At 33.8% G+C, this 14282-nt stretch overlaps 1 protein-coding gene across 11 annotated transcripts in view; it reads right to left on the bottom strand.

Moving 5' to 3' along the window:
- Positions 1–14282, bottom strand: part of OXR1 (oxidation resistance 1) — a 376616-nt gene that overhangs the window by 21290 nt on the left and 341044 nt on the right. For all 11 annotated transcript variants that reach the window (XM_028534085.2, XM_028534087.2, XM_036031343.1 and 8 more), the window contains one exon: positions 11049–11211. In XM_028534085.2, coding sequence (XP_028389886.1) covers positions 11049–11211 — 163 coding nt within the window. The remainder of the gene's footprint in view (positions 1–11048; positions 11212–14282) is intronic.

Raw genomic sequence — 14282 nt, 5'->3', positions numbered from 1 at the left:
ATGTGGAAGCACATACTGTGCTCATGGAGAGGGAGAATTAACATCATTAATATGTCCGTACTACCCAAAGCAGTCTATAGAATCAATTTAATTCCTATCAAGATTCCAATGACATATCGCACAGAACTAGAATAAATATTTCAAAAATTTCTATGGAACTACAAAAGGCCCCACAGAGAAACAGCAATCCTGAGAAAGAGGAGCAAAGTTGGAGGAATCACACTCCCTAAAATCAAACTGCACTATAAGGCCATAATAATCAGAATAGCATGATACTGGCATAAAAACAGACACACAGATCAATGGAAAAGAATAGAGAGCCCAGAAATAAACCCACACCTTTATAGTCAATTAATATTCAACAGAGGAAGCAAGCACATACAATGGGCTAAAGGTAGTTTATTCAATAATGGTTGGGAAAATTGGACAGATATGTGAAGAAAAATGAAACTAGACCTTCTTCTTACACCACACACAGGGATAAATCCAAAATGGATCAAAGGCTTAAATGTTAGACCTGAAACCATAAAAATTCTAGAAGAAAATAAGCTGCAAAGTCTTGGACATTGATTGTAGCAATCTTTTATCAGATATATCTCCCCAGGCAAGGGAAACAAAAGAAAAACAAATGGTACTACATCAAACTAAAAAGATTTTGCACAGTAAAGGAAATCATCAACAAAATACAAAGACAACCCACAGAATAGATTCACTGATACATCTGATAAGGGTACCATACTTTGAAAAACTACTAAACCACAATGAAATATCATCTCTCACCTGCTAGAGAGTGAGATGGCTATTATCAAAAACCAAAAAAAAGCAAGGATGCTGGTGAGGATGCAGAAAAAAGGGAACCCACTGACTACTGTAGGTAGCAATGTAAATTGGTTCAGCCACTATAGAAAACAGTATGGAGGCTCCTTGAAAATTTAAAATATAACTACCATATGACCCAGCAATTCTACTTCTGAATTTATTTAAAAAAAACCCCACTAATTTGAAAAGATATATGCACCCATATTCTCTGAAGTATTACATTATTTACAATAGCCAAGATATATCACAGAATACTACTTAGCCATAAAAAAGAATAAAATCTTGCCATTTGCAATACTATGTATAGACCTTGAGGACATCATGGTAAGTGAAATAATCAGTCAGACAAATACTATAAACCTCATTTACATGTGGAACTCAAAACAACCACCACCATCACCACTACAATACCATCCTCACAGATAAAGATTACAGATTGGTGGTTGTCAAAGAGGTGGGTGAAATAGGTGAAGGAGGTCAAAAGGTACAAATTTCCAGTTATACAATAAGTCATGAGGGTGTAATGTACAGCATGTAACTATAGTTAATAATACTGTATTGCATATTTGAGAGTGGCTAAGAGAATACATCTTAGAAGTCTTCATCATAAAGAATTTTATTCTTAACTATATGTGATGACAGTATCAAACAGACTTATTGTGACTATTATTCTGCAATGTCTACAAAAGTGAATCATTATGTTGTACACCTGAAATTACTGTTATATGTCAATTACAACACAATAAAAAACTGTTCAAACTATTTTTAGTATGATTTTTCTGTTTCTTGAAGTCAAGTGCTTCCTAATTAATAAGCATATTCACTAGCAAACATAAAATGAGACCAATAAATCTCCTTCTTGCCCTTTCTTTTTTCAGTGTTCAGAAACATGTTGCTAGATCATCTAAATTTGTCTAGACACCCCAGAGCTTAAAGCAGATGTCAGCTTGTCATTAATGTAAAATAACAGACTGTGACACAAAGCACTTTAAAAAACATAACCAGTTGAACATAATCTGTTCTCATAGTTCAGATATTAAATTAATAATATTTTCTTCTCTGTTTTCTTTATTGGGTCTGAAAGTACTGAATTACTGTACTTTATATCTGATTTCCTCAGAATTGAGAGTGGTACTAGAAGCAACAATACCTAATCTACCATACTCAATATTTAAAGTAATATTTTAGAAGTAATTTTAATATTTCAAGTCATAAAAGTCTGTCATTCATTCATCTTGTCTCTTCTCAATCCACATTAAATTTACATTTTGGATTTTTAATGAAAATTTGAATAGTAACTGAGAAAGAATATTAACAGGTAGAGCAAAGCATTGCTTTACAACAGGAGTGTCAAACTCATTTTCACCAGGGACCAAAGGGCTGAAATAATTTTAGGACTATATAAATGTAACTACTCCTTAACTGTTAAGGAGTTGAAATTATATTCGGCCCTTTGAAGGCAACTGCAAGGCTACTGTGGCCCCCAGTGAAAATGAGTTCTACACCCCTGCTTTACAACTTTCCTGAGGTAGATAATATTCTCATTTAACATTATTAGTAGTGAAAACAGACTGTATTAGGCACAATTCTGGGTGCTAAATGCAAATAAGAAAAAAATATATGAACAGACTACAACTAGAAATCCACCCCACAGCATAGTGCCTAATAATATTGTACTGCATACCCGAAAATTGCTAAGAAGGTAGATCTTATGTTGAATGTTCTTATTACAAAATATAATAATAATAGTAATAATGGGAAGATTTGGCACTAATGAAAATGTTTATGGCGTAGATTATAGTAATGATTTCATGAATGTACACTTTTTTGAAAACTCATCAAGTTGTACATATTAAACAGGTATAGCTTTTACTGTGTCAATCATACCACAATAAAGTGGTCTTAGAAACATTCAATACAGAAATGATATATAAGACAATTTGTATTTACACATAAATTCTAATTGTTTTTAATGCCTTTGAATTCTACCTTTTTCAGATTTATTGAATTTCTTCTGGAGTTATGGTTTATAATACTATGTGATTTGATCAATATAAAAAATTAATTGCCTTCATCTGAGAAATATGACCTCTCTTTATTTAGTGACTTATACATGGAGACTACTTTCATTTTGAACAAGACCAATTCTGTATGGATTTTGCTGGTTAACTGAGAAGAGATAAAAAATGTTTTCTTTTATTTTACATAGTGGCTCAATTTTAATTTTGGTATCACTTGTGCTTTAATTAAAAAAAACAAAGCCACATGTTGAATAAAATGAACACCAAAATACTCATATTTTGGCAGCTTAAGATATAAAATATTTACCAAACGGTTGAAGCCTTCCAATGCTGGTGCTTCTTAAAAACTGCAGCAAAAAAAAGTATTGCAGCAATACCAAACTCCTGTAAAACCCTCTGTGTAACCTAGTAAACAGCCATAGCAACAACTCTGCTTAATTAATGGCAATTAAGGAAGCAGACTGACTCCAAATGGTAATTATTAGTGAAAAACCAAATCCACTATGGACATAATAAATTTCATGGCCTAAAATGCTAATATTAGGTTAAATTTTTATATTCATACAATTAAAATGGAGAATACTAAAAATTAACATCAAAATAGGAAAAGTCTATAAATAATTTAAAAAGTTATCTAAGAGGTAGATTATAAAATATTTTAAGTACAAAATCTTTACAGATTTATGTAACAAGTAGTCAACATATTTACATTTATACTTACATTTAAATGAATAACCTAAGCTAAAGTGAGTAATTTGGAGCACCTAAAAATAAAAAAGTCATTTCAGAAACCAGAAATCAAATGGAACATATTTTTATCAAGACTTCAGCAAGGATAAGAAGTGGGAAGTAAGCCAGAGAAATTTTCTTCTAATACCAATCATTACTTTGAAAATGAAAAACATTAATATGTTATATAATCTATTGGCATATGACCTTAGCAAACTTATATTTTAAAATTTTAACCAAACAGCATAAACCTGGGAGGTAAACTTCTATACAAATCAATTAAAGCTAATTTAATAAAGTCAATTTCTTTCTTTTTTTTTTATCATCCTAGTTAGCACTGGATGTTTTAGGAAGTAGGTCTGGAGTATGAGAGATACTGAACTACGAGTGGTATAAAATTAACTTTAGAAATGAAAAATAAGAAAAACATTTTCTGCCTGCTCTTATGCCCAAAGGAGTAAAATTCAATCCAAAGGAAGTGAGATAAACAGCAATTTCAGCTTTAAAAGTTCCACTTTTAAGGCCTGTGTCATCAAGCAGCAAGCCCAGACAACACACGTGACACTTTGAAACCTAAAACTTTCAAAGGTCTCTACTGCAGAGCCTCTTGAGGTTGGTACTTGGGCTTGAAGATGACATGGCCCAAGGGGTGCAGTAATGTGTTCTGAAACCACCTAGTGACAGAATACAAGTGACCTGTATCACTGTAGCATCATTTTACTTTATGCTAAAAAATTTACACATTCTTTTTACATTACATCAGATAAATTAAGATGACAAATGCAAAGTTCACATGAACCTTCAAGGTAAAACAGGCTTCAAAAATATTTCAGGCTTACTGTGATGGCTGCTGCTTTAGACTATACCACAGGACTCCTGGGCACTTATCAAGTACATCAAACTACAGAATATTTGATGAAATAGTTCAAGAGGCACCGAACAGTAGATTACAGCCTGGTATGCACCCTCAGAGGCACTCCAGGGAGAGGGAAATCAACAGGTGATAGGAGTCCTTTAGTATGCAAGGGAGCTATACCTGAAGGAATTGCATCAGCATGATTGCTCCTGACAGGAAAACATGTTTTCAAAAATAAAGGCACAGCCCTGGCTGGTGTTGCTCAGTGGACTGAGCGCCAGCCTGTGGGCCAAAAGGTTGCCAGTTTGATTCCCAGTCAGGGCACAAGTCTGGGCTGTGGGCCAGGTCCGCAGTTGGGGATGTATAAGAGGCAACTGATTGCTGTTTCCCTCACATATCATGTCTCACTCCCTCTCTTTCTCCCTCCTTTTCCCTTTCTCAAAAAATAAATAAATAAAAATCTTTTTACAAAAGGGCATAAACAATTAAAGAAACCTTTCTCTACAATGAATCAAATTTATGTTTTTGGTGTGCAGATGGAACACCAAGAAAAGTGGAATATTTTGAAAAGTATTTTATACCATGTAACTTGCATGACAGAGATTTGAAAATTAAAGTATACCGTGATCAATACAGTCTGAAAGAATCTTCTGCAGCCTTAGCACTGTGTAAGTTTAATGCAATATCTGAAGTGGGGGTACGTGGTATACACTACAGTGGTTTTCCCATTGGTACTATACAATGAGGAGCTTTAAACAACACTGGTAAGTAGGTCCTGTTCCCCCTAATTCTGATTTCGTTGATTTGAGGTCATATGACCTTAAGCAATAAGATTTTTGAATGTTCTCCTACATGATTCAAAGGTTTTCACAAGGTTGAGAACTTGGTATGTTAAAAAGAATATAGGCTCTGAATTACAAGACTAACTACTATGACTTATTACTATAAGAAGTAAATTTTCAGGCAAATAAGAAACAAGCTCAGAGAAATTATCTGTATAATAAAGATGATGGTCTATGGTTAATAGGTCCCTCTAGATGTGAATTATCATTTGCAGGAAATTCGAGACAGAAGAACATATTAATAACACTGTAGGATGAAATCAGCAAAATCCAGATTGTGGGACTTTCTACAGGAAAAATATGTTCTTTTTTTCAAAACTAAGATTACATGGAGAAAAAGTAAAGCAAAGCAATGGAGGAAGAATCTACAACTACAGGGACTGAAGAGACATTTTAACTAACTGAAACATTTGGATCTTAGTTGGATCCTGATTCAAATAAGCTGCAAAAATACATTTATATCATATTTTAAATACTTATGAAATTTGAAGAAATATAAAAATTCATTCATCTTAAATGTATTTCCAACATTTTTCATCACCAAGAAAGATTTATTCAGGAAAAAGAAAGGACCGCAATTTAGAACCTGCAAATGTGGTGAGGCATGTGCAAATTCTTGTATTTTAAACATTTTTATGACATGTGAAGAAATGTGAACTGGGGCACAGGAAATTGTAGACCAAGTAAGTTGATAAAGCTGAGTGACTGGTACATGCAAATTCATCATACTATTTATTAATCTCTATTTTTGTATATTTATTAAATCAAAGCACTATCAGGAAACAGTAGGTGCCAATAGGCATCTTTCCCCACGTTGCCCTTGGGACCTCTCGACACTTTACTGAAATGACATTAGAGCTCTTCCTTTAGCAGTGAAATCTGTAAGAACAATCTCCATTAAAAAACAAAAAAGTAAATAACATTTTTAACAAAACTACCAAAGTCCCACATAAAACATTATCCTTTCACTTCACATGCTCCATCTTCCTGTCACTGGATACTGGTCAGTACCAGTAACCTTTCAGTAGCAAGGTAAGGTTATTAAACTCCCAACAGCATAAAAATTCATAATTAACTAACTCAAGATACTATGGTTAAAAAATCCAAGGGTGAGGTAAGCTGATGTTTTATACTAATTATGTTTATATTGACTAAACAGAACAGTAAGGAACATATATTATAGAATATCGACCTCACATACATCTTAAGTGTTAGGTATAGAATCTTCTCAGATTCTTTCTCCCAATATTCAGGGATCTTAGTTTTGATGTTTCATTAGGGGCTCTTGCTTCTGACCACCTTAATTTGTCTGACTTTTCTTTCTCAGTAAACACAGGTTTCTGCTTCTCTTACTTCTCTATGGGATTCACTCTACAAATAAATCTCTAGTACTAATCTCCTTTCCTCTCTCGTTTTCTAGTCACTTCACATTCCTAAATTCCAGCCTTTCCTAACTTTACTCAATAGGATTGACTTTCAATTTATGTATTTTGGAACTGAAATTGTTTCAAATATCATAGAACTTTTCTTGATACCCTAAGTGCATACTTTAATAATTTTACAATGGTTTGACACACTTTAGGGTAATGATTAAGATAGTGTAGGATTTAGAAAGACTTAAACAGAAGTACCAGCAAAAATAATCCCAGAAAAAGGTTAAAAAGAAAGATGATAAATATTTTCAGATTATCACAGTATACAGAAAATGGTTATTGATGTGCACCAGAAGGAAGAACAAAGACAAATGAGTTCAATTTACAAAGGTATGTTTCTGCCTGTTGAGGTAATAAACTCTCTGTTACCAAATATGTTAAAACAGAACCAAGAATAGTATACAATGTAAAATGAGAGCCCTGGCCAGGTGGCTCAGTTAGCTGGAGCATTGTCCTGTGCACCAAAAGGTTGCAGGTTCGATTTTCTGTCAAGGCACATGCCTAGGTTGCAGGTTCAATCCCCAGTCAGGGCACAAATGGGAGGCAACTAATTGATGTTGCTCTCTCACATCCATTTTTCTCTCTCCCTCTCTCTCTCCCTTTTCCTCTCTAGCAAAATCAACAAATATATCCTCAGGTGGGGATTAAAAAATGTAAAAAAAAGAGAGGGTAGAATGTCAGTAATTCCAACTTCCAGAGTCTAAGGCTTTATGACAAAATATTTACTACAACTGACATAAGAGCTTATTTTAGGGGCCCTGGCTGGTGAGGCTCAGTGGGTTGAGTACCGGCCTACAAATGAAAGGGTCACTGGTTTAATTTCCAGTCTAGGGCACATGCCTGAGTTGCTGGGCCAGGTTCTCAGTAGGGGGTGTGCGAGAAGCAACCACACACTGATGTTTCTTTCCCTTCTCCTCTCTAAAAATAAATAAAGTCTTTAAAAAAACCCTTTAAACAAATATAAAAACTTATTTTAGGATATAGACCAATTTTGAAAGATAATGAGAAAGAAGTTTTATAACCAATTCTACTGTATACCCCAAATTATTCATTAACCAATAAATATTTATTGAGAATAAATTATAAAGGGTGGGATAAAAGTAGCCATAAGGTTATGAGTACACAAAACACAGTTTATTCTTGCATTATTATTTATTAGTATATTATTTTCCATACGAACAACTGTAAACCTACTTTTGCTTCATCCTGCATTCCCACACTGTTCTTAGTTCTGAGGATGTAAGTGTATGAAACTGTACTCATGGTGCTTACACAGGGAGGGAGACCAGTGGGAAACAGAAGAAACTGGGAGTGGAGGTAAGTTTACTGTATGCAAAAGTTTCCCCAACGTATAAATTCTGGTCAGCAATATATTTCTGCCTAAATAACAGATAATAAAAATCTAAGTATCACTGAAACAAAGCAAGAGTAAGTAGACCAGATAGGTTTAATCAAACAGACTGGTAGCTGTAATAAATTTATCCTAAATTCTAAGTTACCTATTCTCCATCCCTAGGCAGAAAAAAACCATAAAAATATCACTTCACGTTTTGAAGTACTCTAGTTTTGTATAAGTGCTCTAGCCAAATTCCTTTTTTAAACATCATTTTAACATTTAAAATATTCTTATATCATTATACATTCATTCCAACCCACAGAATGTATAACACCAACAGTGATTTTGGATGGAAAAAAAATTACTTTTTAGGTATTAGTAACCACCGGGCACTAGACCATCACTGTACAGAAGAAATATAAGACATATACAATTATAAATTTTCCAGTAGCCACATTAAAAAAGAAAAGGTTAAATATATTAAACCCAATATATCCAAAATATTATCATTTAGCATAATCAATACATATAATAATGATATCTTTTTTTTTTTAAATTTTGTATAAAGGATGTGAAAGGTTTTTTTTTAAAGATTTTATTTATTTATTTTTACAGAGGGAAGGAAGGGAGAAAGAGAGAGAGAGAAACATCAATGTGCAGTTGCTGGGGGCTGTGGCCTGCAACCCAGGTATGTGGCCTGACTGGGAATTGAACCTGCGACACTTTGGTTAGCAGCCCACGCTCAATCCACTGAGCTACGCCAGTCAGGGCAAATAATAATGATATCTTACATTTTTTCTTCCAATTCTAAGTCTTTAAAATCCAGTATATATTTTATATTTAAAGAGAACATTTCAATCTGGATAAGCCATATTTCAAGTTCTCAATATCCACATGTGGCTAGTGGCAATTTTATCTATAGGTATTACTATTTATACACTGTTGCACATTTCAATTAAGACACTATATTTTTACAAGAAATACTTGTTCTTATTGAGATCTGGATTTATTTAAATTGTGTTTAGGTTTCATAAAATTTATAGTTGAAAAAGTAAATTAATAAATCTAAGTCATTCAAGTTACCCAAATGAATGAAGTATCTATCAATTCCTAAATTTAAATTAATTAAAATTAAATTGAGTTAAATTAAAAATTCAGTTCCTTAGTTGTATTAGCCATACTTCAAGTACTCAGTAGCCCTATGTGGCTAGTGGCCACCCTATTGGACAAGTTTTTAAATTAATATTTTTATCTTCCATTTTATCTTTATAATCAATTGTGGTTAAAAACAGGTGAAGAGACATTTATTAATCTTCCACAAGAACCAAGGCAGTTCCTTTGAACCAAAATTGACAATAGCAAAATAATCATAATAGTCTATTATTGCTGAAGTTAAGTGCTCCAACCCCAATGGAGTAAAAATCTCCAATTCCTGCCATCCACTTTGTACCCAAGTTAGAAACTTCACTATTACCTGAGTGTTACTAAATCTAATCTTATTAGCTATGTAATTCCTTTTCAAAAAACTTTATTTCAGCTCCTTCTGCTCTATCTTCAACTGTTGCTCTCTGAGTACAGGTAGATTTGTTTGATCACCTGGGCTATTTAAAAGCCTCCTAAAGGTAATTTTAAATACATAGGGATTATTTTCCATATATGTCAACACCCATGTAACCATCACCCAGAATAAAATATAGAACATTTCCAGTACTCTGTGAAGTTCCCACATGCCCCTAGAATAATCTCTAATAACCCCCAGAAAAGAGTAGCTTGAGTGAATTTTGACTAGTTTTTCCTTTCTGAATGCTATATAAAAGGAATTATACAGTATATACTCATTTTTTTCCTGGCTTGGCTTCTCCTAGTACACGTATTATGTGTGAGATTTATTTATAATGTTGCCTGTGCCAGTGGATTGTTTTTATTGCTATATTATTTGGAATTTCATGAATATTCCAAAATTTATCCATTCTCCCTCTGATAGCACTCAGGCTGTTTCCAGTTTGGGGCTATTGCAAATAAAGCTGGTGAGAAGATTAATAAGGTTGGTTTAAGTGCTCAAAGAACCTAAAATGTGTACTCAATGTATGTTACCTCTTTCCCTCGATTATATTAAAGTTATAGTAGAAACTGATGTATATAACTATACAGATTGGGCATTTAAAAATAAGGTTCACATTTTAAACAAAAGACATGCCATGTATACTTTCAATAATTATACATGTTAACTACATGCACAACAAATTTATATCACATAGACAACCACAAACATTAACACCAAATGGATAACAAAATTTGATCCCATTTATTATCACATTTTAGCATCTGCTCTATATTGTCTAATGCGTCAAGAAGAGATTAATCCAGGCAATCACAACAACAGATAGACCAGTAATTGCCATCCTATCAATCTCACAAAATGAAGCATGTAAAACACATATAATATTAAAAGATATATCTAAAAAGGGTTATAAAAAGTAGATTAGTGTTAATTTGGCCATATAGATAAGCTCATTAAATTTGAGCACATAACATTTTTACCATTTTGTAAATTAGTACCAGTTTATTTCCCTAGCATTGTTGTTACATTCATGTCGAGATAATGTGTGGGTTTAGAATCAGAAGAGTGCTAATTTGCACGAATGTGTTAAATGACTACTGTACTTACTCCATGTAGGAGATAACAGTAATAAATCAGATCTGAGAAAATGTTTCATAAAAAATAGTATAAGAGCAAAGAATACTATTCTAGTTAACATGCACTCAGTAAGTCATTTTATTGCTGATACATTGGTTCTCTAGTATTTTAAAACAAAACAAGAAAAAAGGCAAATAATAATGAACTGAAGTTACTAGGTCAGAGTCATTCAATAAACACATATACACATGAAGAGTGAACCTTTTTAAAAAGTATTCTTTTCCACCAGGATTTCATGTACTTCCTGTACTACCATAAAGCTCTAAATTCACACAAAGGAAAAAGATCAATGAAATCTTCAGTTTTTTCCTTACCTCCCATTCTCTGGCTGCTGCTTCACTAGTAGAATCCTCATTTGTTTCAGATTCTTCAATCTTTTTTACAACTATAAATCCAGGTTCTCTGGTATATTCACCAACATCTTCCGCATATATTTCTGGACTCCACTGAATGAAGAAGGCATATAAGTGGTCTGTCCTGTTAGAACAAGTGACTATTAATAACACACCTAGTGTTCTGTGCTTTAAGCTAGAATTACAAAATTATATTTATTAAACATCTTTGCAAAACTTGAGAATATAACATATACATAGAATATACTATGCTTTATTTTAAAAAGATAATAAAACCCACTACCAGCAAGGCATTAACTTAAAATTTTTTGTTTGGTTGTCTTCTTTCAAGTTTTTCTGAGAAAACTGTAACAAATTAAAAAAAAAAAGAAAGAAAACTGTAACAAGATTTTCCTTGGCATGCTTTTGACTAGCTTGGGTGCTATCCATGGTAATATTTTTTCTCTTTAAAGCAACTAGTGATGGGAAGGAATGATACTAAAATACAAGTAAACAATTTACAAATTGCCTATTTGAAACCTGGATATTATACAGAATTTTCCCAAGTTAATAAAAATTTAATATGTTTAAGTTTTAAATAATACCAGGAACACACAGTGCATTATTGGTTCAGAGACAAATGACCTAAAAGTAAAAAATCTGTTGCTACAAAAGATAAGAAAAACCCAAGTAAACATAGTTGAGGGTCAAATGCACATTTCAAATAATTACGTTTTCTTGGCTTTAATTAGTATGGGAATTAAATTTGACTGCAAAACTCTCAACTACCATATGGCAATCAATAACAATGGTTCTAGAATTTGTTTTCAATTTAGATTTTTTAAGTGTTGTTTCTTAGGTGGCATCTAATATATTAGAAAGGTGTTTAGTTCCATCTTTCAGATAATTTGTTTCACCAAAACGGCCATTTTCATAAATTACATGTATACAATAAAGTCCAAAATCCTAATAATACTAATTCTTAATGAATATTAGCCAAGGTGAAAGGGCCATAAAAAATGGAAAGTTCCATGTAAAAACTAAAATAAAGCCAATAGTAATGACAAAAACTAAATCATTAAGTTAGTTTTAATTAAAGATAAAATATTCAGGAATGCCTCATTTTATTGCACTTTGCTTACTTGTGCTTTAGGCTATTTCATAATGAACTGAAGGTTTGTGTCAACCTTGCACCGAGCAAATCTATCGGTAACATTTTTCCAACATCATTTGCTCACTTCATGTCTGTGTCACATTTTGGTAATTCTTGCAACAGTTCAAGCTTTTTCATGATTATATTTGGTGATCTATGGTGATCATGGTGATCTATGATCAGTGTGATCTTTGATGTTACTATTGTGTTGTTTTTGAGTGCCATGAACTACACCCATTTAAGATGGCCAACTTAATCTACAAATAACGTATGTAGTCTGACTGTTCCACCAACCAGCTACGACCCCATCTCTCTCCCTTTCTTTGGGCTTCCCTATTCCCTGAGACACAACAACATTGAAATTAGGCCAATAACTCTACAATGGCCTCTAAGTGTTCAAGTGAAAGGCAGAGTTACATGCCTTTCACATTAAATCAAAAGCTGGAAATGATTAAGCTTGGAGAAGAAAGCGTGTCAAAAGCTAGGTCTCTTGCACAAAAGAGTTAGCCAAGGTATAAATGCAAAGGAAAAGTTCTTGAAGAAATTTAAAAGTGCTACTGCAGTGAACACAAATAGTAAGAAAGTAAAATACCCTTATTAATGATATGAATAAAGCTTTAGTGTGTTCTGGTCTAATCCAGAGCAAGGACCTTAACTATCTTCAGTTCAATGAAGGCTCAGAGAGGTAAGGGAGCTGCAAAAAAAAAATAAGAAGCTAGTAGAGGTTGGTTCATGAGATTTAAGGAAAGAAGTGTCTACCTAACATAGAAGTGCAAGGTGAGACCTGATTCAAATGGCAGAGTAGGTAGAAGTTCCATGCACTTACTCTGACTACATCAAAATTATAACCTAAATTACTGAACAAGCAACCTGGATAACTATCTGAAGACCAGCGGAACAGAAGTTTTATAACTAAGGATATAAAGAGGCCACCTTGAGGAGACTGGTAGGAGGGGTGGAGAAGTGAAAGGGCAGTTGAAAATCCAGAGGGATATCTCAGTTGCAAAGGTACCTTCTAATGAGTGAGGAGGGGTCTCAACCCCATGCCAGGCTCCCTGGCTCAGAGCTCTGGGGCTGGGAAGAGAAGCCCATATAACATCTGGCTGTGAAAATCAGTGGGGACTCTGTCTGCCTGGGCAAGGACAACTGCTAGAAACTCAAGCATTGTCTGAAAGGGACAACACACAAAATTTTGCTCTTATGGGGCTCCAGTGGAGGGACGGTGGCTCAGAGGGTACTGAAGTTACACAGGGAGAAGGTGAGTCGTATGGCTCCGAGAAGAGGACTAGAGGGACAGCCACTAATGTGCAGCACCACCCACAGAGGCCATCTGTCCTGGGTCAAGCACTCTTCCCACATGGTGTTAGCCTGGGGAGCTACACTCATCCCACTCTGATGACTCCCAGATGACCTATGGCACCCAAGAGGTGAACTCTTAAGATAGTTCTAAGAGAATCAATTTCTTTGTCTTCTAAATGTTACTCTTCACTCACATTAATCTGATTGAAAAGTGTTAATGATATCTTAACAGAGTCCCTGCTCTCTGCTTTCACTAAAAGCACTAAACTGCTTTTTTTCTACCTTCTACATATAAAAAAGCATATCCTCATCTATCCAGAGCTTTATAATGGTATATGCCCTTAAAACTTCCAGGCCCCCCAAAGTTGGTATTAGGACAGGGAAAGATTCCTAAAGACTGCATATGTATAATGCAGTCTTTAGGAATCAGATGTCTTTTGTCTCAGGTATGCAGTCTTTTGCATATCAGATGGTTTCTAATTCACCACTTTCTATGAAACTGAAGGTTTCAATGAAGTTGTTCACTGATTATCACTAAACATACTTTTGATAAAAGATTAAGTAATTTTTGGAATATAAATAGAAACATGTTTAAAGAATTGAATGACATTATTATAACAATACTCTGAAACCTCATAGACTTTCTTTTTTATTTTTTTTGTAAGCAAAGCTTCTCAGTACCTAAAAGAAAAAAAGAAGGAAGGGGAGTAGGCAGAACCAAGGGGCTGGATCCTATCTCATCCTTTCAACAAACAACATTATCA

The sequence above is a fragment of the Phyllostomus discolor genome, chromosome 7, assembly GCF_004126475.2.
Source record: "Phyllostomus discolor isolate MPI-MPIP mPhyDis1 chromosome 7, mPhyDis1.pri.v3, whole genome shotgun sequence".
In the NCBI taxonomy this organism is placed as follows: Eukaryota; Metazoa; Chordata; class Mammalia; order Chiroptera; family Phyllostomidae; genus Phyllostomus; species Phyllostomus discolor.
The sequence above is the reverse complement of the archived record's forward strand: the minus strand, read 5'-3'. Positions and strand labels throughout refer to the sequence as shown.